Here is a 25,491-nt window from a genome sequence, read left to right as displayed (position 1 = left end):
AGCTAGTTAAGGTGGTGAAATTGCTTTACTATAGTACCTGTGCAGACACCTCAGGGGCAAAAATTAGTTGGTACACAATCTTGTACCTAAATTAGCCATCTAAACCCACTCACTAAGAAGGAATAGAATAGGTTATAACCTATGTTTCACTCCCAAGCTATCAACTCAAACCTATCTCTCTACAACTGGGGTAACAATATTTCTTTTGGATCTTCTAAGCTCATCTCTAGTTTTATGTCAAAACTGCTTTCTCAAAAAAATAGAAATTTCACCCCAAGTAACTACCTAACCTACTCTCACCCTGCCCTCAAATACTCCCAATTTCTCTTTATAATCCTTCTAGACATTTCCAAATCATTTGCTCTTGTCTTTCAGATCTTTTCTAGTTTATTTTCATCTGGCCAGTTCATAGACTTCTTTCTTGGCTCTGCACTGAATGGTCCTCGCTCCAGTTTTCTGACACAGCAGTTCCCTATGTATCGATTGCCTGATTCAGCAAGACTATCTGACATAGAGAATCTAATGGAAAAAGCCAACTCTCATCTTTAATAGAAGGAGAAGTATGATAGATAAGCAGAACTAAAGACGGTAAAAGTATAAAAAAGTTGAAAAATGTGTCTTGAACAAATTTGAATTTTGGCTTCACTGATAAAAATGCTTTACCCCCTGACAAATCTTTACAGAATATGGTGGCCAATATTCCGTGGCAGAGCTTTGCACAGAGCTCTAGTTCATCCAGGAGCAGCCTTACCTCATTCACGGGAGATGTTTCCAGCTGTACTTGACCACTACAGGAACAAGAAGTGTAAAAAAAAGATATAAAGTGGTAGTTAAAGCATAAGTACACTTCAATGTAAAAAGAGAAAATAGACTTTGTTATAAAAAAGGGAAACATACTTTAGTGCAGAGTCTTGTAATTCTAAAGCGTCTGCTGATCCCATAGGATATAAGTTTAAAATACTTCTTTCTGTAATATCTGTGTTTAATCTAAAGGGTGGGGGAAAAAAAGATGTTAGTAGATTTATTAAATTTTTATTTTTAGTAAAAAATCTATTGGTCATATTTAGTTTTAAAACAATAAATGTAAAAGTTATGTTTATGTTTAGAATGAAGTAATGAAAGATTGTGATAGAAATTTCACACTGCATAATATTTCCCTCCAGTTGCCAATATAAAATTTTCCATGTGTTATTGGTATTGAAATCTAACTTATTTGCAATATAATAGTAATTGCCAATAAAATCATAATTTTCATAGGTAACATATACTAAATTTTATTCTAGAACTTTATTAATTTAAGGAAGCAAAGTTCCTATGAGTACTACATTATAGTATATCTACCAGCAGTATTTGGTTTTAATAAGATCTCTCTGATATACACTAATATAATACCCTCATTTAAAAAATAAAAATTCATAAGCAATTGGATACTTTGAAATCATCTTACATGTAGTTTCTGAATTTCTGCAATTTCAAGAAGTAAGTTTTTTTTTTTTTTCTTTTCCCCCAAGATCTGTAAAGCCAGGAATTTCTGTAGGTTATGTAAAAGTTACAAAACCATCTTAAAGGGTAGGGATGAGTTCATATTATACATGCCTATGAAAATGCCCTCAAACTAACGATTAAAAGGTCTTGAGAAAAGAAACCAAGATAAAGGTAAAACAGGACAGTGATATTCAATGAAATTTTCTGATGTATAAAAGGTAAACCTCTAAAATTTAATCCAATCAGTGGCTTACCTGAAAAACAAATAACAACAAAAAACCTGGATTGATACAAGATAAAGAAACACCCAATGTGTAGATAAACTTTTTTATTACTAATTTTTGGTCCCAAGCAGCTGGAAATAAATAACCTCTTGAAGTGACCTCTCTTTATCAGAAGCAAAACCAGGGCTCTTTCTTTATTACTATTATACTGGCTCACAGAAATATATTATGAAATTAGACTTGTCATATTATACTAATTATTTCAGGATAAACAATAAAGATCTAAAAGAGCCAAAAAAGTGGATTATTTTAGGGAGGAAATGAGATCCATATAAAGTTTTACAACATAATATAATTTTTAAATAGCCCTCCTTAAAGATGCAAATCAAATATCACTTGGAGTTCCTTTTTTTTTTGTGGCTGGCTGGTACAGGGGTCTGAACCCATGACCTTGGTGTTACAAGGCTGTGCTCTAACCAACTGAGCTAATTGGCCAGCCCAGTCAAATATCACTTGGGAGGTTCCTCGGCGATGTGTTCTTCCACAATGCGGCATGCACCTGTCATCCCGACTCACTCGACATCCTCAGCATCTCACTGCCTCAGATGTTTCAGAGCTGGAGAAGAGTTCAGAGATGCTCAGTTCAACCCCCTTCTCAATAGAAGATGATCAAACTGAGGCCCAGGACAAGGAGTCACTTTCTCCAGATCCCTCATATCTTACTACTGGCTTCTAGTACCATATTCCCATGCCACTGCTATTTCCACCAAACTTGATTTGGGTCTCATGTATTAATCAATCTAGACTTTGTAAGAAAAGTTTATTGGAAAGGTGATACAAAATCATAAAGATAGAAAATATACAGATTGAGTCCACCCAGGGTCCTCTTTCTGTCACATCAGGTCTTCAAGGCTCTAGCCTGGACTTATTTCCATCCCATCCACATGCTTGCCCTTGGGAACCTCATTCTTTTATCCAGCTGTTACTGTAGCACCTTATGAAAATGACTTTCAAATGTAAGTCTCCAAGCCCCAGAACTAAACATCTAGCAGCTCAATGGGCATTATTATAATGGCTCCTTGAATTCTATTCAGCATGTCTGACACTGAACCCAATATCTCCCTCCTCAAATTTGCTACACCTCCGGGTTCCCTATCTCTGATAATGAGATACCACAGGCTCAGATCTAAAACACCTTGGACTCTCTCTCACCACCCATTTTCAAATGATCACCAAACAACAACAGTACCTACCACTGACTATCTACAATATATAAAGGTATAAAGAAAAAGAATAACTTAGAAATACCCACAGAAAAACATCCATCTTAATATAGTTCCTTCCAGCTTTAGTTTTTTCTAAGTTTCTTACACAACCAGGACTTAATTCTATCTATGTAATTGGGATCAAAATTTATGCATTTTCATATACTTTTTAAAAGTTAACATTATATAATGAGCATTTTATAACATCACTGGAAACTTTAAAAAACATTTTTTTTGGCCAATCATATTCCATCTTATCAATGATCATAATATATTTAAAGTATTCCCAATTGTTAGATAATTTCCTTTTTTCCAAATATTTGCTGTTAAAAATATCCATTCCCCACCCCCGCAAATATTTGCTGTTAAAAATATCCATTCCCCACCCCCACCCCCAAATCTTTGTTCATGTCTCTTTGTCTCTTAGGATAAATTCTTAGAATTCATTCAAAAGGTTTATATATTTTTTAGACTTTGGTTACATACTACCAAGATGACTTCTAGAATGGTTTTGCCGATTTATCTTCCCACTGGCAGTTCATATATCATTTCCAATCCTTACAACCCTAAAAGGTAAGTACTTGTAACCCCATCTTATAGATGAGGAATGAAAAAGGGTGCAGAGAAGTCGTATAACCTACCCAAGTTAACTGATGATTGAGCTGGGGTCGGAACCAGTTCCTTCTTGATTCAAAGTCTCTTCTTTCCACCAGCCATGCTAATTCCTGACTCATTGTAATCAACACACACACACATGTACAACCACATGCACACATGCATGCACGTACACACAAACACACAGGCTCTCTTGTCCTCTCTCACTAACCGCCCTGGTTTAGGATGTGGAATTCAGCTCTCTGAACATACCTTGATTAGGTGCCTGTTAAGCCAGGCCTTGTACCAAACGCTAAGGAGAATTAATAACAAGAATAATCATGTTCAAAAACCATCATTGGCTTTATATAAAATAAAGTCTGAGATCTATCACACAGCATCTGAAGCTGTCCCCTGCATCACTTGCACTGCCTCTCTGGTGACTCTCAGTCCTGGCTGCACATTGGAAGACTGGCCCACCCCGAGCCCCATGGCTGATGCCTGCTGTGTTTTGAAAAAGTTCCACAGGTGATACTGAAGCACGCCAGGGTGGAGAACCACTGCTCTGCATGAGATTTCCCAAGTGGGCCCTGTGCTTTCTGACCTCCATGCCTTTGCCTAAGCTTTTCGTTCAATCCAGAACTTGCTTTCTCCTTGAAACTGCCAGTCATTAAAGACCCAGGTTAAATATCCTGTGCTTCAGGAAGGCCAGCCCAGCCATCTCCACTTTACTTGGGTTAGGCACTCCCTCGAGTTTATCACTTTTTACATCTACTTCAAGCACTTAAGTCAATTACACTTATAAATAACTGCTCAAGGCAATCTCTAGCTACTATAACTTAAGTTCCCAGAAGGTAAGAGCTGTGTCTCATTCATCTTTATATCCCCCAAAGTGCACACTGTACCTCTTCCCGTGCTCTAAGCACTCAATGTCTGCAGAATTGAAATGCTTTTCAAATCAATTGCAAAAGATTTTCAGTCATACTCAACTTGACCCGCCACTATTCTTTCAGGGCCAGATGACATTGGTGGTGTATTTTCACTGGCTCTCTGGGATTCACTAACCACCATTTTCATAAATTCCCAGATCCCAGCTAAGGTTTCTGTGATGTGATTCCCATGTTCACCATATTATAATTCATATTTAAATATCCAAGATTCCTGAACAGTTTACCAGGAATAAGCGTTGGATCTATTTCTCTAGTGATCATGTAGTTATATACCTGATATTGTCTTACAGAAAAATATTTTGTTCATGGGAATTCCATATCCTTAGCTAAGAAATCAAAAAATATATCCACCGCATGTAGTGACTATTACTGAAACTGGCCAATTCAAATTTTAAGAATTATCCTGTAACCCAAATTTTTAGAAACATAGTATTTAGTTAACATATATTTGGCACCACCAGAAATAAATATAGTAGTACTTGATACACCAATTCTTTCCTTTCCTTGTATGTGTATAAATCAGGGGTTTAAACTTTAAGCAATATAAAATATGCACTTTTACCATATTTCTGTTTTCTAAGAATTATACCAGAAATTTCCATATGAATTTCATGAGAGGTATATGAATTTCATGAGAGGTGAATAAATTTCATTAGGGTGAGAGAAAGGGGAACTTGATCTCAATCCCTCTAGAATTTTGACTCTTTTACTTTTGGATCTTGGAAAAACAGGCAATTAAGATGACTTTTCTTTGTTAGTGGTTAGACTGAGCCTAAATTGTGTATAGAAATATTTTCTAAATTGAGATAATGTACTCAATAAATTAGTATGCATTATTTACACATGAAACCTGAGCCCAGGAAAGACACACGTACCCATTGGGATCTTGGAGCAAATCTACGGCTTCTCTGAGCTGCTCAATCATCGCTATATCCACGTCCTGATCTTTGGATGAACTTATTCTGTAACATGAAATAAGCACGAGAATCAAAATGATCACTAAAACATGAATACCATCTAGGTTCTTGCTGTCTGGGGCAAGATTCCCTGAGTTCAAATGCCGGCCCTCTGTGACCTTTGGGCAAGATCAGCAATCTCTCTGTGCCTCAGTTTTGTCACCTATGAAATGGGGGACGGCAGAACTTATCTCATAGGATTGTTGTAAAGATGGGATGAGTTATGACCTATAAAGTATTTAGGATGGTGCCTGGAACGTGCTATTTAATAAATGGTAGCTATGACAGTTATCAGACTTGAGACCAGAGTATTAGGGTTATGGTTTTCTCAGATCTCAAATCGAAAGACTCTGAGTAAAGAAGGGGACCAGCACTACAGATCACTTTAGGCCAGTCGTTGGCCTCTTCAGGCAAACAGAAGGAAAGCAGACTCTCCAGTCTAGAAATGCTAATTAATTCCCTGAATCACATTTCTATCCACAGCCTCAAATTAGATAAAACTCGAGGCCAACAAGGAGGTGCGACCTTGCACTGTATTGCCCAACACTGTGACAATAAGCATCGGACAGAGGAAAACTGACAATTTCTTATCAAAACTGGTGGATAAGAAAATCAGCTTGCCCAAAGAAAAGCATATCAAAATTCTATCACAACAGGGCTCCCCGTCTGTCTGCATGAAAAGTGAACTTCGCAGGGCTGGAGGCTCATCACCAGGCTCGGTACTCACACTCCCTCCACCTGCCAGTGCGTGTCCTCTTCTATCCGTAACAGCTCTTCACAGTGTTCGGCCCTGCCCTGTGGACAGAACACACGGGCTTTCTGAGAACCACCGGCTAGTCAGCAGTCGAGCCAAATCCTGCCCCAGCCCACGTTTATGGCAGCGTCACTCACAACAGCCAAAAGGCTGAAGAATGCCAAACGTCCATCAATGAATGAAAAGATAAACCAAATGAGGTAAATACATACAATGGAATATTATTCAGCCTTAAAAAGGAGGAAATTCTCACACATGCTATACGGATGGATGAACTTCAAGGACATGATGCTATGTGAAATAAGCCAGTCACAACAAGACAAATACTGGATGATTCCACTCAGGTGAGATACCTAGAGTGGTCACATTCATGGAGACAGAATGTAGAATGGTGGCTGCCAGGGGCTGGAGGGAGAAGGAATGGAAGCTGTTGTTTATTTAATGGGTGCAGAGTTTCAGTTTTGCAAGATGAGAAGAGTTCTGGAGATTGGTAGCACAACAATGCAAATGTACCCAACACTACTGAACTACATGCTTAAAAAATGGCTAATGGCTAAGATGGTAAAGTTTATATGTATTTAACCACAATTAAAAATTTAAAAACCACAATGACAACAAGAGCACAAAAACAACTTGGCGCAGGACTACAGCATCTTAACTTAGCACCAGAAATCTAAAGTGTGGCTGAAGTCCTAATTGCCCTCTGAGCACCCTTCTTGTGTTGACAGGTCCTTCCCCTGGAGCTAGAAAGTCACATGTAAATGGGCATGCTGGTGTTTGTGAGAGGAGGGGCATGTGTGTTGTTAGGACAAGAGAAAGTATAAAGGACTTAACAGAAAAACGCTGCAAACTGCATCTAATAGTTTTCATGTGTACAATACCGAGAATTCACTCAAATGTTCTCCCCAAGCCCCCATCCCAGTTTTTCCCAAAAAGACAGTGCAGTAGGAGTGAATACTGGGAAAGGTGTCCTGCCGGGGTCTTCATGTGCTTCTCTGCACTTTCATCTTTGACACACAGAAAGGCTGCCTTAACTCAGCTGACAGCTAGAACGGAAGCCACCCCTGAATGGAGCTACATTTCCCTGGCAAGGAAGGAACAACAGACAACAGGACTGTTTTCTGTGTCAAGGTTCTGGCACATCACTAATTCCGCCAGGACCAGCCAATTCTCCATTAGGGTGAGACTTTTCCTGAGGAGGTGGTTTGCTGCCCAATGCTGGCTTCTGGCTCAAAAAACACTCAAGGGTTTTTCTATACTGATTAAACTCTTAGTGTATAATAATGTTAACATATAAATTACTGTGTCCCACTCCAAATGATAGCAAGCCTCATGGGTGAAAATATACTACCAGAAATAACCAACATAACGTGTTCTTATCTTTTCCTGTTGGGTTTCAACTATAAGAGCCATGGGTATTTCCGCCTATTTTCATTTTTAAAACAAAAAGTGGCCAGTAGTATAAAACATCTAGGTTTTTTTTTTTTCCAGCATGCAAAATAGGCTTACTGGGTTTCTTTTGCCAAGCTAGATGGCTATAGAGTTGATCCTCACTATTGGTGGTTTCCATATTTGCAAATTTTCCTACTCACTAAATTTTATTTGTAACCCCCAGACCTGCATTCTTGGTACTTTTGAGGTCATTCGCAGACATATGCAGAGTGGTGAAAGATTTGAGCTCCGGGATGTGCACGTCCCCAGCCGAGGTGGAACAAGCAGGGCTCTGCCTTCCTGCTTTAGCTGACGTACTGTAAGCAAGTGTCCTTCTCACAGTCTACTGAGTGCCACATTTTCACACTTTTGTGCTCTTTGTTGGTGATTTTGCTATTTAAAATGGCCTCCAAACACTGTGCTAAAGTGCTGGCTGATGTTCCTAAACCCAAGAAGGCTGCAATGTGCCTTATGGATAAAATAAGTGGATTAGATAAGCCTTCTTTAGGCATGGGTTAGCTCTGCTGGCTATCAGTTCAATCTTAATGAATCAACAATATATACTAAATGAGGTGTCTTTAGACAGAAACACATACAAAATAAGGTTATGTGTTGACTGGTTTGACAAAAATGTTATGACCAGAGACTCACAGGAACCTACCCTGTATTTCACCTAGGAGCAAAAGCTTAGAATTGGATAATTCAATATGCATGGTGACTTTATATAATAGAATTACCATGAATAATGAAAACTGACTGTAGTTACAAAAGTACAAGATGCTAGTTCAGTAAAGGAAAACAGAACTCTAGATGGCCAGGGTCCTGAGTGGTTCGGCATACTTGCTGCCATCAAGCACATACTCACAGGCTTTTACAGTGTTGGAAGTCAAGCCTAATATGAGCATGATTTTCAGTGTATGACTTTTCCTTGAACTTGCTGATTCAGGTTTTATTTTGTTATTAGCATTCTTTTCTTGACTTTCCAAAAGAAGTGTCTTCCAGGTAGCATTTGACAAGTTGACTTCCATATTCCTATCTGCTCCTCTAGCCTCTGCCCACAGGATCCATCCTGTACAGCAGCCACTTCCAAAGTCTTTTGCTTCCTGAAATCTCTGAATCTAGGGAAATCTGCTTTTTTGAAACAATATGCTTTATTTTACTAATCACTTTTTTTTCTTTCAGAGCACATTTTTCAGGGTTTCCATCTTTACTTCAGATTCTCAAATTAAGATGATCTCTTGAAGAAAGATAAAACTCCAATTTTCCAAGTTTTTTTGACAGAATTGTCCCACAGAGCTGATAGACAGGGGTTAGATTTGGGAGAGCCTTATGAGAACCACTGATCTGAGAGTAATGTGATTAAATTTGTACTTTAGGAAAATGTCTGGTGGCAGGATATAAAGTGTGCATGTGCGTACGTGGGTGTGCATGTGTATGCACACATGCACGGGGGCGTGGTTTGGGGTGAGAAGTTGAGGGGGGCAGGGTATTCCTGCAGTCATCAGAGTGAGAAATGAGGCTCAATCGAAACAACGTCAATGGGGATGAGGACAGAAGTGAGGCAATGGGTGTGAGAAATTTCAAAACAAGAATTGATGGATTAATGACAAATTAAATACAGAGAGCAAAGAAGGAATTCTGAGTTTTATCCTTCTGTACAACTTTGGTAATCATTTTAGATGGTTTTCTATAAACATAAATCAGGTTCATTATTTTGTCTTGAGGACATAAAGATGTCCTGAGCACACCGGGATCTCATACAATGTAAAATTCAGCTGATTTCCTCCCTGTTTCCTTGAAGGTGATGTTCAGAGATGTTAGTTTGGGCTGGGTCCAGCCACCATGACACAATGTTCAGAAAGTAAGGATGAGCACTTAGAGATCCCATTCTTGGCTGAAATACAGGAACTCTGAGACTACCGTCTCTCATAAGCCACCGTGAAACTGAATTTTACCAACACAGTAATCCTCATGATTCTTGTGTGCCACACCCTGAACCAAAAGCACCTAATCGTTTCGTGAAGGGGACTCTTAACTACCTGCTGCACTAAAGGGCTAGTTTTTCTCTCCTCCTGTTGATGCTACTGTGATGAAGTTTTGCTTGACAACTTAGCGATTTTACCTGCCCTTTAAACACCTCAGGGCAAGTACAACAATTCAGAAATAAGAGTCCTCAGCATGACCTCTCCAAAAACGGACGACATTCATTTTCAAATTTTAAAAGTCTCCACTTTTCTCTTTGCACTGTGGATATATTTTCACTACCAAGAAAAACATTCACCTAGAACACACTGCAAAGAATGTGAAACCCTTTTTTAGCTTTTACTGAGCAGTGATAGTGATTCTAACAAGTTTGCTAACTTGCATGACACGCTGAGTAGTAGAAAGCTGAGCAATTTCTGAATACAAAAGAAAATTGTATATATAAGCTAACAAATGGAGAGGCAGATATGGCAGGAACCAGCCCCTAACATCAGAAAATAGACACATGAGCTTTGAGAAGCCATTCCGAAGGCTTCGGGGAGGCTGCAGCAAACTGGACATTGAAGGTGATGGATTGGTAACCTTGAAGTTGAATTCTAAGGTGCCAAACAGAAGAAAATGAGTGCAAAGATTAGTTGATCCTCAAAACCTTGCCTTGTATTTCATAAATTCCGAATGGAGAACATCTGCTCCATCCGTAAACTGGTTTCTTTCTTCTCCTGAGTTGTCGTTGACACCCAAAAGGGAAGGCTCTGGTTGAAATTCCTGATGAAATTCCCCTATTAGGAAAATACAGAGAAAGGTAGGAAGCATGATTTCATGAACAGAGGAGCAAAGCACAGGCGACCTTCAAATATGTTATCTAATTGTTTCAATCTTCTAAATCTATTAAGAAGGTACATGAGTGACTCAAGTTTTCTCTTCTCTGAAGGATGTGATTTTAAAAAGGAGAGAGAGAAGAAAGTAAAAAAAAAAAAAAGAAAAAAGAAAAAGAAAAAGTCCCGAACTAAACCTAAAAAGTCAAGGCCTCTTTATGGCTTAGTTCCTTATGAAAGAAATAAAATTTCCTCTCACTTTTCTAAGGAATGGAGAAAAGAAACTATAAAAGAGGGCTTCTGTGCCCTCAGTAATAGGTGACTAAGTATTTCAAATTCAAAATTAACAAATACTTATTGAGCAACTATTAAATGGTAGGTATTATGCTAAATATTTTAGAGATTTAAAAAATAAGTTATATCTGACTCCTGATTATTTAAGCAGCAAATAATCTCAAGGAAGAAGGTGGGAGGGGGTGAGACAAGAGCCACAAATCCTAGAGACAGAAGAAGTGACCACGAGAAAGGCCACGCAGAGGTGAAAGCATGCTCAGGCAGAACATATCAACTAAAATGTGTTCCAGACAGTGTAGGACAGGCAGAGGAACACCATGTAGGACTTCTGACTGATTCAAAGACTAAAAAGGACCAAATAGGGCCATACTTTAAGCACTCTGAGCCAGCAGGACAACCACGTCTAAAACAGAGGAGAAAAACCTCACTGGTAACAACTTATGGAATTCTTTTACTTAAAAAATTTGCCTAAAACACTACCTTCTATACTGCATGATGTTACCAAGTTTATCTGGATTAACAGAGGGGAAATTATATTTGTATATAGAATATACAGATGTATTTTGACAATGCATGATCCAATCATAACCTCAGGTAAACGTAAATGCTAAACTTAAACACATAAATCTAAAAAGTGAAAGCAAATACTAAAGTTTGAGTTGGTTTAGCTCTCCCATCTTTAATAAGAACCCATTCAAACTACTAGGGAGATAATCTGCATATTAACCTAGTAATATACTAGTCATACCTCATGAATAGTCTCTGCCACAAATCAGTTAAACACTAAGTTTTAGTATTTTCTTTAAAAGTCATTGAGAACACAAGAGCAATCAAAATACTGCCATAATGTAACTGAATCAGGGCTTCTCACCACGATATGAGACACACATCTTAACTACATTTCCGGCCCTAGTGTGGAGGCCATGGGATGGAGGCTGGCTTATAGGTGAAGGACCCTCCTTCTAGGCCCAGCCCATAAAAACCTCCATGAGCAAAACTCTATGCTCTTTCTCTTCTGGCTTAAAACAGATGAACGTGGAAACTCTGCAAGTCCTGCTTTAAAGACAGAAGAGTCACAGGATGAAAGGAAGCTTGGGTCCTTCAATCAGTGCTTGGAGGACACTTGTTTGCCAATTAGTAACTCCTGCTTGAACTTAATTTAGACTGTGTTAAGCCACTGAGATTTGGGAATTTTATGTGTTACAGCAGCTAGAATCGTCCTAACTAATATATCTACCATGTCAATATGCTCTTTCCAAGAATGAATTTCAAGAATTTTCTATAAATCTTAGAATGAGACTAGCTCTACTACTGACTATAGTAAGCAGTACTGGCTGTGTGACCACTGACAAGTTACTTAAACTCTCTGAGGCTCGGTTTCCTCACCTACAAAATAGAGATGATTAGAGTATCCATCTCAGAGTTTTGAATTTTAAATGAGATCACCTTTCCAAATGAACACAGTGCCTGATGCATAGGAAACTGCTCAGTAAACACTATTATCACTGCCATAAATTGTGATCATGTGATTTTAAACATAACATTGGAAACTGAAAACAAGCACTTTCTCCGTGCTTTTCATTCTCAGACCTTTAACTGGGCTAAGGCGATGGCACGAGTCCTCCTTGATGATCTGTTCCTCTTCCATGATATTTGACATTGGTACATTGAGGCTAACAGTGTCTTCATCAGAAGGCTAAAAAGAGACAGTGAACTATTTCATTCAAGGGGGATGCATTGTCAATGTAGATAAAGAGTTCATTATGTAATAAAACAACATCCTGTGATTCTCACAAATATCATATCGAGTAAAAGACGCCACACAAAATTCCACTTCATATAAATTCAAAAATAGCACAACTAATCAATGTTGTTTGAAGTCAGGATTTTTGTTTCTCTTGGGGTGCGGGTGGGGCTTTCTGGGGTAATGATAAAGCTCTGTTTCTTGAACTGGGAGCTGGTTATATGGGAGTCTTTACTTTGTGAAAATTCATTGTGCTAACATGTACACACTTCTCCATAGGTGTATTTTGAGCTGAAATCTTGTCAGGTAACTATCTTTTCCTAACCTAAGAGTCATAGTCAGGGCACTGAAAAGGACTGTGTAATACCAGACATAACAAAGGAATAATTTTAAATAAAATATCATATTAGCCCTAAGTCTAATCAATCATTTTAAAAGCAACAGTAGTCTGAGATATAATAAGAAAGCAAATTTACCAAAACTACATTAAGGTTTCAGGTTGCTAGCCACAAAAAGCAGTCAACTCCTGTGACAATATCTCATTTAATTAGAGTGCACCTTAGGTGCAACATGAAGCTTCAGTTTATTTCCAAGTTTTAGGCTGAGGAAGCTGCATTAATACTGTATATAAAAGCACTGAACAATTGCAGTAGTTAAAAGAAACATGTGTTCTGTGTGATTTCCAGAATAAAGCTTTGATTTAGTCATGGGAGTTAGTTCTTTCTGAGGGTCTCCTTTTCCACGCTAGCTGATGACGTTTATTCAGAAAGTCTATGGTTCAGTCACAGATGAAACATGGAGCCTTGTTTATTTTCCTATGTCTCCATTTTAGTATTGCTATTTAGTCAAAAGCTTTCCAAATCACAGGGGTCAAGAACCCCATAGAATACATTTCAGGTGATTGTGGCTCACTCCTAAGTTCTTAAGGTTATGACTTTCAGAATCTGTCATTGTTTACTTTTGGACACATGCTCAAATTGTTTAGAAATGGCACAAAACAAAACAGCGTGCATTTCATTCATTAAACAAATATTCATAGAGCCTCATATTTTCTTGCTTGTTCATTTTGGGAAAAAAAATGGGTTTTTAATTTCTTAGTGATAAATGCTAAATCAATCAGACAATGGCAAAAGCCAAAGAAAGGGAATGTGGTGTGATCCCTGAACCCCACCATGCTATGTAAGTGGGAGTGAGAGAGACCAACCATGGATGGTGTAGTGGATTGAATTATGTCCCCCCAAAACTCACTGAAGCTTGAACTGTGTCCTCCGAGTTTCATGTATTAGAAACTTAGCCCCCACTGTGACTGTTAAGAGGGTGGGAAATCCTATATTGGTAATTGAAAAGTGGAGCCTTAAAGAGGAGATTGGACTGTAGGACCATGCAGTAGTGAATGGATTAAAAATGGTGGTCAGGGGTGTGGCTGTGAGGGCTTTAAAAGAAGAGGAGAGTCTGTCTTTCTCTCCCTCTGCTGTCTCTGCTCCACCATTTTCACAATGTGATACCCTGCCATCACTGTCACCACCACCGAGACCTTCACTGACTGTGTACCCTGGACTTAGGACTTCCCAGCCTCAGAAACTGTAAGCAATACATTTCGTTTTCTTTATAAATCACCCAGTTTCAAGTATTTTGTTATAAGCAACAGAAACGGACTAATACACAAGGTAACATATTTGCCAAACAAAGTGAATACAGAAAGCTACATAGGATAATTCAGAACTCTTATCATTCTAAAAAATAAATTTCTTGGAGGTGTTCTTAAGTAATGAGGCTATAATGTAAGACAAGAAAGGCCAAAGGGAAGATCTGTGTATTTTATTCTGTTGAATATAGTACTTTCTATAGTCCCTTTTTCTTCTACCCACGACCCTTAAAAATTTAGCAAAATTCCAAAGATATGCATCTAATTAAAAGGGAGAGAATAAATCCTTGGGCTCCTTTTAGAATGATATGAGCATCCTACTCATACTTAGTGAGAACAAAGGGAAAATGAAGTTCTTTGTATAATGTTTTATTAATGAGCTTAATTAGTCTTAGAAGAGAGATAAAGGATAAAGCAGAGTCTGTTTTAATTTAATAGAAAATAAGCTTCGGGTAAGTAATTTCTGAAATAATGGTCCACTTCAGGGGACTTTTAATAAAGCTGAAGGGGATGAATTAAAATGCAATTTTATGAAGCAATGTGTTCAGGACTTCCCTCGCCGGGGGAACCCCCGAAACTATGAATGTGCTTCATGGGGTCATTTTCTTTTATTAACACCGGCCTTCTTTTTCTGCCTGCTAACTTTTCTTCCTTTCAAAATGTTCTTTCTTAATTACAAAGATTTTTAAGGAATCCTAATTTTTTACGTACCCTGTTTTGTAGAGCATTTTGTGGGAAATAAATTCAAATAATTTAGCTCCCAATGAAACCTCAAAGACCTGAGAAGAACTGGGAAAAGGCTTTTTCCTGAAGATACACTAGGTAAAAATGTGAATTCCTTAGATGGGGTAGTTGACCTATTAATTACAACTTCAGAGAGTATAATAATGTTTCAAAACTCAACAACTACAAAAACTCTACAACTTCCTTCAAAAGGAGAAGTGTACCTGATAATATGCACGCTACCACACTTATCCCTTCTAGTTCCTTGAGTCAAGAAACCCCATTTAATGGTATATGAGTGTAAAATTTTTAGGAATCTAATAGACTACATGTGAGATAATAAAAAGTTATTTATAACCACTACAGAAAGCTCTAGTGTGTGAGGGCTCTCAGCTTACAAAAAACCAAACTTTTGCCCAATTATCTAAACAAAACACAATCTACAAGTTTTAAGAAAACAAATATTGTTATAGAAACTATAGCTACTCATAAATGCATTTCCTGTGGGTAAAGTACTAAAATGCCATGTACACTGACCCCTTCACATTTATGCATGCACTTAACAACTTTTTCCTAAATTACTCTGTCACTTAAAAGCAAGTATATTTATAAAAGTGCTTCACGGGTACTTACACACCACTTTTCTAATACTTATTAAGCATCCAAGAATATTCTAGATAATGAGAGTGAATGAAAGAAGAAGATAGGCAGTCTACCCCTGAGGCATTTACAAAATATTAAAGATACAGCAAAAGAACAGCTAAAATTTACATAACATCGAGAGGATTTCAAGTTGTTTTTACAAACATGATCACATATTCTCATCCATATGTATCAATGCCCTTTACCAGAAAGAGTTCAATGAACACTGGCAGATATATCTAGAAAGACAGAAGGAAAAAGCTCTGATCACTAACTTTACCTCGGTGGCAGACAATCGCTTATCTCCATTATCACTTCCAACTCCTGAATCAGAATCCTTCTTGCTGAGATCGATTTCATCAAGATTGAATTCATTTAGAAAAAATTAAAATCAGAAAGTTCACATTAGCATATATCAATTTATATTCTAATAGTGACTTTGCTCCACAAATTTTTGTCATCATAAGGCAACAAATTAGTCCAGTATTAAAGAATACTAAAATATAGGCCTAATGAAAATCAAACACTTATACTGTCTAAATACAGTACAAGATTAATTCTTTGTGTTCAGGGTTTCATGAATTTACGCTCTAACCAAGTGACCTGCTTGCTGTTAGACATCAAATTGTTTTTTTGAAAACAGTTAGCAATTTTCTTATTTTACTTATTCTTGCATATAAAAAAGCAATATACTACATAATTGTTTTTACCTCATGTTAGGAAGTATGGTTACTTTCAATAATTTTGCAAACTTTTATCCAGTTATTAAATTTGATAGTATCTTTACAAAGATAAAATAATGGATACATATTTTAAGCATTATATGAAAGTACCATTAGGGTAGTCTGAAATTTTAAGTCAACTTGTTTAGCAAAAGGTGAAGGAAAAGATTTCTGCAGTGAAGACTTCTCAAAAAGAACCTGCATCTCTATGTGTGTTCAATGTGGGAATTTTGTTCTCTGGAAGCTCAGTGCCTGATTTATGCCACAAAAAGCCCAAGGACATGTGAAAGGATTCTAACACTTCCATTCAAAACAGGAAGTGGCAAAAAACTATGCACACAGCATTTTTAAAGGACAATTAAGAAATAAAGCCAGTAGTTTTAACAATGTTCTGGAGGCAAATTAAAAATTAGTAACTGTTGAAAGTCATGACTGAGCTAGATATAGTTATTCTAACTGACAAGTAAAAAATACCCATATTTATATCACAGGTCTTATTTATACAGACACACACATCTTCAGGAAGGATTGATTATTGATTAGGAGAGGGTAGATAAGATTTGAGAGATGCCATGATGATCTCAACAGCATTCATTTTCTCTCTTATTCCAACATTTTCTCAAACTCCAAGTTCTAAATTTGAATTGGCTGAGTGAAGCAAATAGATTTTTGAAGTTAGTTACCAAGAGGGCCTTGGCCTAAGCAAATTCTAAACAGGGGCTTTGAGTGGCGGCGTCCACTCACCTGTCTTCCACGTGCTGGTGTAAATGTGGCCTCTCCATGGCATGGAGGTAAAGAGAGTCAGCTGTCTTAATCTGGCATGCTTGTATGCTCAAATACTTAAATATGTGCACTTTTCCCTTTGTGCAAATCTATGGAAAAATTAACACGTATTTATTGTCCAATGTTGAAGCAAAATGTAAATTCCAGATATCTGACTCTGTATATTTTAATTTTCACAATTTCATTTTAAGTAACACCCAAACAAAGCACACTAAATTTGACCTCTCCAAAATATATACAAATTAAGGGAATCATTTCCTCCAAATTCTACTTTGAATAGAAAACGATGCTCTAGCAATTTCTTTTTCTTTTTCTTTTTTTTTTTGTGACCAGTAAGGGGATCGTAACGCTTGGCTTCATGTCGCCCGCACCGCGCTCAGCCACTGAGCGCACCGGCCATCCCTATATAGGATCCGAACCCGTGGCCTCGGCGCTCCCAGCGCCGCACTCTCCCGAGTGAGCCATGAGGTCAGCCTGCAATTTCTAATTTTTCTTGAATTAAACTACAAATTTCTAACAGAAATGTATTTAAGTATTAGGGTAAAAAGTATAAAAATCAAATAACTGGCCTGGTAATATCCCCATTACAAAAGATGACAAAAGTATAATTATTTTCAAACCCATAAGAAAGCAATTAAGAGATTAAAAATAATTGTAGATTTAAGAAGTTCTTAAATTATTTAGAAGGAAAATAAATTTTAAAATATTTACATGGTTAATCATCTGAAAGCATATGTACTTCATTTTGTTCTCACAGAGTTTAATATTTGAGCTTGAGCCCTGTCTCTAAATAATCAATAATCAAATTTTCAGATGTTTAAACTTTTCCAGCTAACATTTATAAGGATTTTTTTGGGGGGAGGCAGCTGGCTGGTATGGGGATCTGAACCCCTGACCTTGGTGTCATCAGCACCAGGCTCTAACAAAGTGAACTAACCGGCCATCTCTCCAGCTAGCATTTAAATAAGGAATATACTTCTTCTTTTGAAGCCAAATACTCCATGAGAAAGTTTCAATTGTATGTACAAATGATAAGTAATTAAATATATAATTATGGAGTTGGAGTGATCAGAATAGTGAGTCAAATGCTGGTAAATGGATTTGATGCAGCAGAAGACAATTTGTTGTAGCCAGAATCACCCAAGGGTTTATCCTTTTAGACACTGTGACTGCTTATGATCATATCTCCTACAATATTAATTCAGCAGAGAATCAAAAACCCGGCTCTGTGGAGAGCTGGGTAAGCACTATTGATAGCATATCTCACAGGACAAGGGCTTTGCTACAAGACCCTCACCTGTGCTGGAGGCGACTGCAGAGGGTTATTCTCAAGCAGTAACACTTGCAGCTGCTTCATCTCTCTAAAACAAATCGGGATCACGAGCACTTTGTTGCAGGAAAAGTCAAACTTTACCAAGGGAAGGTCTACTAGTTCTAAAAGAACAGAAAAGAGAAAAAGAAACCTCAGAAAGCGACAAGATTAAATAGCTAAACATATGAAAATTAATTTTCTGCTTATCAGAATAAATGTCACTTGGCACAATCAAAAGCAAGTTTTGCATTAGGAATATATGGTATGTGTACATAATATACATTATAAAGTATATTTTCTAAAGGAGGGAAAATCTTTCATTAGGAGCCCAATAATTGTAAATTGTTGTTACTTCTGATAAGAGATGGAAACACTTGACATTTATGATATGTATTGTCTAAAAAACACCCCCCCCTTTTTTTTTCTCCAGCAAAAGAATCATGCAAGCCAAGCCATACAGGACATGTTTGTTTTACCTTGAAACTGTTTTCAAGTAGCACTTGCTAGCATATGCATAATATGCTAATTACAGAATATTCTTATCTATTCAATGTATCTGGGCTGGCATAATTCCAGAACTAGTTACAATAAATATGTTCATGTTTTTCTCAACTGCATTTTAAAAAATAAATGTTACCTAATTTAGAATTTTCCGATGGGCCCTGTAATTCTGGTTTGATGAGGCTTTATTCTAGTGCTTTTAAAAAGTCTTCTGTAGCTCCGCTAACAAGACTGAACATTATATTTAGCTTAAAATCTCCACCCAGTGGCACAGTAAACACTCAGTAATTTCAAGCATTCAAACTGACATTGGCAGCTGCTAGAAACGAGGTCAAATGTATTCCATACAGCAAAGAGAAGCTGAGCCACGCCAGGCATCTAGGGGGACTCTGGCAAGCCACTGAATCTCTGTGCGAGCTGTGGAGGGTGCATTTCAGAATAGGGCCTCAGCAGTGCCGTTATGGGACCTGTTAAGGGGTGAAATGTGGTGCTTTAGAATACTCAAGGAGTTCCGAAGTGAAAGAGGAGCAAGAACTAGATAAACAAGAAGAACTGAGGCAGGGACCTGAGTAAGATCGACACTGTTGTTTCCTGTCCCCTACCCTGCCAGGGGTTTTCACGTCACTCTGCTATGCTCCCTCAGATTCCATCAACACAGATTCTCCTAGTAACCAGAGTCTCTTCTCAAAGTTCAGCATGCTCTGCCAGTGTAAGAGACTTTCCTTCTTTCACGCCTTAATGCATTACTTTGTCTTAAGGAGGCAGAAGAGCTTCTAGCTCTGCAGTTTCCAAACTCAGGTCCATGATAGGTGGACTATGTTAAGAGAAACTCAGGAAAAGCATTTTCTTTTTAAAAGCACAGACCCCTGGTCCTGAAGCCAGGGAATCTGTATTTCTTAAATTGCCCTAAGTAGTTCTTTGCTCCAACCCAGCTGCCTCCCCCCTGGCAGGATGAGCAGTTTGCCTCCCATTGGTCATGGCCTAGTCATGGTGGCTGCATTGACAAAGGGGCTTTGAGCTGCAGGAGGTGGGAGAGGGATGAGGTAAACCTAGAGGACAGCATGGAATCATGAAAGGGAAAGTAAGATCCTCTCTCACCTCACAGTTTGTTTCTAAAGCAACCAGGAATCAAGGGGATTGTGGGACAAGGGCAATACCTCTCTGCTGTAACCCCAGCAATGTTCACCTGTCCCCCAGATGGATGACTTACTCCCTAAAGGGAGGTTGGCAAATCAGTGGCAAAATTTAACCAGACTCGGGATCTTCAGCAATTCTTTGCCACTTAAAGTGAAAACTTTGAAGCAAGACTAGAGGTCTGAATTCATAGCAGGAGGTAACTTACGGGTAAATAAAATAAGAAATAGTTTTAGAATGACTCTTTTCTTTTAGTTCCAGTTTGGACCACACTTGCCATCGTAGTTTAGGAAAACCATACCTAGACAGTTTCACAACAATAAAATGGGAGAGAAAATGATAACCCCGTAATGCCAGCCCAGAAAAGGTCAAAAGAAACTCAGCAGGGAACGAAAGTAAGAAAAAGAAGAAATCCCACTTCTCTCCACTGCAAACAGGGGCAGTGAATGGCTATTTTAATCCTCTGTTCATTTTAGTCCTAGAAAGAACAATATACGGTCTCCTCATTGCAGTCGTGGTAGTAAAAGCACCACAGAACTGATATGGGTAATTAGGCCATGCACTTTTTTTCCCTCCTCAAATTGAAAGCATATGAGGAGGAGTATCTAAAAAGGAAAAACACATGAGTAACTATGGAAAGTCTTTAAATTCACTGCCTGAAAGCATTATCAATGCTCTTTTGTTAATAGGGTTCTCCAGAATGAAGCAAAAAGAAGCTTGACATTCAGGATATTATTTTAAAAATTTTTTTTCCAGTAAACTTGAGTTTTAGCTTTGAATGTATTCTAAAATATCAAAACTGAGAAAACATAATTATGGGGAGCATAGCAATTTGTAACTGATATTTTTAGGGAAAGGAATGCTTTTAAGGTAAGAGAATAAGGAGTGGTAAGAGAAATAAAAACCTGGATTTTGCAGGTGCACTTTCCACACGCTTCTAAATTATTACAGGCAACTGTACAATGATTAAATTAATTTTTCCTTTTGAAAGCGGGAATTCAATCATTTGTGATGTTTTCACAATGATTAACTTAAGTTTAACCATTAAATTTAAATAAAAGTTTTCTTTAATGCATGAAAGGTTATATGCATACAAACTTGCTACTAATAAGAGTTTTCCCTTTGTATTTGCTTAAACCAAAAAAAAAAAATAGTTTCATACATTCAAAAAATGGGACAGAACAATGACAAAATGAAAAATCAATACTTTTATACCAAGTCATCTCAAGTAATAAAGTGATAAATCTTAGCTGAGATTTCTAATTCCACTCCTTTACAGTGCTACTCGGCATGAAAAAGGTGAAAGATGGCAGGCGGATACGTGCACCTCCTGTTTGCAAAGCATATTACATGTGATGGAGTTCTTTCCCTTTCATGAGCTCCACTTTCTCGCCTTGAATAATGAAGCACTTCAAGCCAAAGATCAACATGGAGGAACAGGATAATAAAAGTCAAGCAGCTCACAAACTGCTGCATTATGTCAGATTAACCAAATGCTGACTGTTTCCAAATATACGCTTTTGCTTTGAGGATAGAATATATGTTTGAAATCAGTTAGGTCTAGAGTCCTTAAGCACAAACAACGGAAATCAATGGGATCTTTGAAAACCAGAGTATGTTTTGGAGAAAACATTCCTGATCCAGGTCCAAACCCAAATATGAAATGCAGATCCACTACCACCTACAAGGCTGCTTTCAAGGTCTTCATGGTACCTGAACCCCAACAAACTGTACACAGCTGCCAGAGCAGGGCTGTCTGAGGGACTCAGCATTTATGCTGGGGGTGGGAACTGAGTCTCAGTGCTGGCTCTGGAACCACCACCCGTGAGACGTGCCAAAACTACCAGGGACATTAGTCCAAGTTTCGCTTTAGCAGGGGAAGCACCCTCACCAGAAGAACAGATTCTAGACACTGCGGGTTCCCAACCAGGGCTCCCAGGTCCCCAAGGCCAGAAATCCTGACAGCCAGGATCTGTAGGACAAGCATGTTCCCTAAAACTGTTGGCTTCATGTTCTGGAACATCACACCCATACCAAAAACTATTCCTGTTGCCCCCTGTTATGAGCTGAATCATGGCCCACAAATTCATATGTTAGAGTCCAAACCCCCAGTACCTCAGAATGTGACTGTCCTTGGGGAGAGGGTCTTGAAAAAGGTAACTACGTTAAAATGAGGTCATTTGTGTGGGCCATAATCCACTGGTGAACTGGTAAGAAGGAAAGATTAGGACACAGACTCGCACAGAGAGAAGACGACTGAAGACACACAGAGGAGGAGACGGCCATCTATACGCCAAGGGGAGAGGCTTCAGAAGGAACCAGCCCTGTCGGCGCCGTGATCTCAGGCTTCCAGCCTCCAAAATTGTGAGAAAGCAAATTTCTGTTATTAAAGGCACCCAGTCTGTGGTTCTTTGTTAGAGCAGCCCTAGCAGACTAATAACCCTCCCCCAACACCACACACACACACACACACACACACACACACACACACGCGCGCGTGCACACACGCACACGCACACGCACACACACACACACAGCATTTTATTGCTATAGACTTTAATTAAAATTACACCTTGGACTTCACTTCTGTCATGTGTATGTAAAATTCAATTTATAATTAATATGAATAGGCATACACACATGACAAGATCTACCCTCTTCACAAAAGTGAACCAAAAAAAATCATAAAAGTCTCTCATTTTCTTCATTTTCCCCTCTTTTTTACCTTGTGGTAAAACTTTAAGGTAATTTCTTCTGACATTCAGTTCTCGTAGAGATTTCAATTGACCTATTTGCTGGGGCAACGCTGTGATCTCGTTGCAGCTCACATCCTGTATCAAAAGCAGAGAGAGAAATAATAAATGCCTTTTTCTGGGAAATCAAACATTTCATGTGAAATCTCCTTAAGGAACTTAAATATTTGAACAACCACACAAGTACACTTTTATACTGGTCTCCAGGTCTCCAGCAAGTAAGGCTCTGAACAGAGAAGCAAAAGAAAGTTCCAAATTCCAAACACCCTCTGAGGAGAGAAAAAGAAGGAAAAAAAAGGATGTGGGGAACACTCGGTGGCTGCTTTGCCAGCCTCTGGCTTGCCACTGTCACTTTTAATTCTCACAACAAACACATGAGGCCAATATTACTACACTAATATTTACCGATCAGAAAAATGAGGCTCAGAAAAGTTCAGCCAGTTGCCCAGAAGTGCCAGAGCTCACACTAGGAACTAGGAGTTCGCAGCCCACTGTTAAGCCACTATCCCACAGTGGTTAAGATTGCGATGTATCTTACTTTACCAAACTGCCACATTTACAGTGAAAAACTATGAATATCAGTGCCCTGCTTGGTTGCACTATTTATTTAAAATGGAGTTCTTACCACATGGCTGGAAACCTTGTAGCTGTTCACCTTTCCACACATTTTATAAGCATAACTGTGGGGTATACGGGTTTTGTCTTTGCTTTGGAAGGCTAATACTCTATTAATCCTTGATTGGAAGCACCTCCTGACACATGCAAAATGAAGGCCATGACATTTGCAGTTTAATACATCCTTAAGATCTCCCCTAAACCAATCTTCCACTTGGTTCTAATAGCTGTGCCCTGCTCTCCCCCCGCCCACGTCCCCAAGCTACTCCTTTAGTCTAGACCAGCTTCAACTCTCAGCTGGACACTGTGATGGGCTCCTGCTTGGTTTCCACACATCAGTCTCCTCCTCAGATCCTCCCTTCACTGAGCTATGTAGTTCACCGGCTTAAACACTTGCAGGGGCTCCTTAGGAACTGGAGAATAAAGTCCAACCTTGGCAGAAAGTCCCAGCATCTCTGATGATGTCTGTCGATTCCTTCAGCGCCATTTCTCTAAATGTCCTCCCTTGCACTCTACACTCAAGCCATGTTATTGTGACTTGCAGCTCTCAGTGTGTGCCAGGCTGTTTCACAGTCCCCTAACCTGTTTAGGCTCTTTCCCTGCCTGATATGCCATCCCTAATACTGTCCTCTTGTACTACCTACTCTTCTTTGAAGACTTAATTCAAGTCTCAACCTCCTCTTTGAAACCTTTCCTGGGGCTTCCCCCACCTTTCCCACTCTGATCCAACACCCAAGGAGACTGACCACTTTTTCTTTGTGGTCCTGTAGATGGTGTGACACTGTAATTCATTTGCTCACATGTTTGCTTTCCCCTTTAAGCCTGTGTGCTCCTAGGTGGGAGGGACCCCGGCTTATCCACTCCATCCTCTTGGTGCCTAGCAGAGTACCAGGTATAAAGTGAGGGATCAATAAACGTTGGATGAAACTTCCAAAAGCCATCTATATTGGCACTCCATAATACTGTGGCTCCTTCTGCTTCATGGCTGGGACCCTAGGATGCTCTGACATACACACCTAAATACCGTGCAGGCCCCTCTTGGTATCATGGAACCAAAGATATATTTGGGCTATGAATGTGAGGTCAAGTGGCTAACTATTCCACTTCACTTTTGAACCTACAAAAATTCCCCCCTTTCACCTTAGAAGGCAGCAAAGTATCATTTCAGAAATCTACTTCTTCATTCAGATGAGATGAACACACTGACAGATCCTCTGAAGCCCCCTGGTCTCTGTGTTGGATCAGAGCAATACACAGGCAGTGAATCCATGCCCTCTAACCTCACCTCCTCTAAAAATCCTCAGGTGACCTGCCCACCTGTCATGGTCAAGAGGGGGCTCAATGGATACCACTGGATGAAGAGCCATAATTCCTCTCCTGATGAAAGGGAACGAAGCTGAGATCTATGCAGGCTGAGTGTACGCAGTGTGTCCTCACCATCGTGGCTTTTCTGTACTCGGCTGGCTGATGGCTGCCTGTGGGGCAAGGGGTGAACACCAGGTGTCCAGTGGCGGCACCCCCAAGCTGCTGTTGCTACATCAACCCTGGCCCAGAAAAGTCACACACAATTTTAAGAAAAACATCCCCGGTGTTTAAAACAAAAACAAAACAAAAAAAACTTCCACAAGCATATCAGCAGAGACTGAGAAGTCTAAGGAACTAATTACAGAATTAGGAGGTGCAGAGATTTCTCCCATCGTCTCAGCCCCTTGCTGAGTCATAAATTACTCTGACTTTCTGGATATATTTCCACATATGAGAAATGAACACTGAAATTCCATCTTTTCCCAATTACTGCGCATCCCATCAGTCACAGAGGTCAACAAACAAATCCTCTCAGTGGAAGCTTTATCTTTCTTTGCCTTATCTAACTGTCAAATACCCAAGAGGCCCATTGCATCCTATTTTAAAAGAGCCCTCATGCAAATGGTACACAGGTAAGCCCTAGAAATACATGAAATCAAATCATTCCACTGGACTCACAATCACGCACAGTTGCTTTGGTGATGTTGTTGGTGGGTGGAGGTGGGGTTGTGGGGAAGAATTACTGGGAATTATTTTCCATCCATAGACAGACATATGTTATTAGCATCTAAAATAAGTTTTTATAAGTGTGATTATCAGCACAAGAAAGACGCTTTTGCAGATCATGGAAATCACAGATTT

At 38.9% G+C, this 25,491-nt stretch overlaps 1 protein-coding gene across 2 annotated transcripts in view; it reads right to left on the bottom strand.

The window, feature by feature from the left end:
• LRCH1 (leucine rich repeats and calponin homology domain containing 1) overlaps nt 1-25,491 on the bottom strand; it is a 186,492-nt gene that overhangs the window by 44,099 nt on the left and 116,902 nt on the right. For both annotated transcript variants that reach the window (XM_063101723.1, XM_063101724.1), the window contains exons 4-13: nt 22,683-22,788; nt 18,308-18,444; nt 16,972-17,099; nt 15,786-15,849; nt 12,342-12,447; nt 10,292-10,421; nt 6,202-6,264; nt 5,394-5,480; nt 898-987; nt 752-788 (exon numbers count right to left, since the gene is read on the bottom strand). In XM_063101723.1, the coding sequence (XP_062957793.1) occupies nt 752-788; nt 898-987; nt 5,394-5,480; nt 6,202-6,264; nt 10,292-10,421; nt 12,342-12,447; nt 15,786-15,849; nt 16,972-17,099; nt 18,308-18,444; nt 22,683-22,788 (948 nt within the window). The remainder of the gene's footprint in view (nt 1-751; nt 789-897; nt 988-5,393; nt 5,481-6,201; nt 6,265-10,291; nt 10,422-12,341; nt 12,448-15,785; nt 15,850-16,971; nt 17,100-18,307; nt 18,445-22,682; nt 22,789-25,491) is intronic.

This window comes from Cynocephalus volans, chromosome 7 (assembly GCF_027409185.1).
Source record: "Cynocephalus volans isolate mCynVol1 chromosome 7, mCynVol1.pri, whole genome shotgun sequence".
NCBI classification, from domain to species: domain Eukaryota; kingdom Metazoa; phylum Chordata; class Mammalia; order Dermoptera; family Cynocephalidae; genus Cynocephalus; species Cynocephalus volans.
Note: the sequence above shows the minus strand (reverse complement) of the source record. Positions and strands in the feature narration are given on the sequence as shown.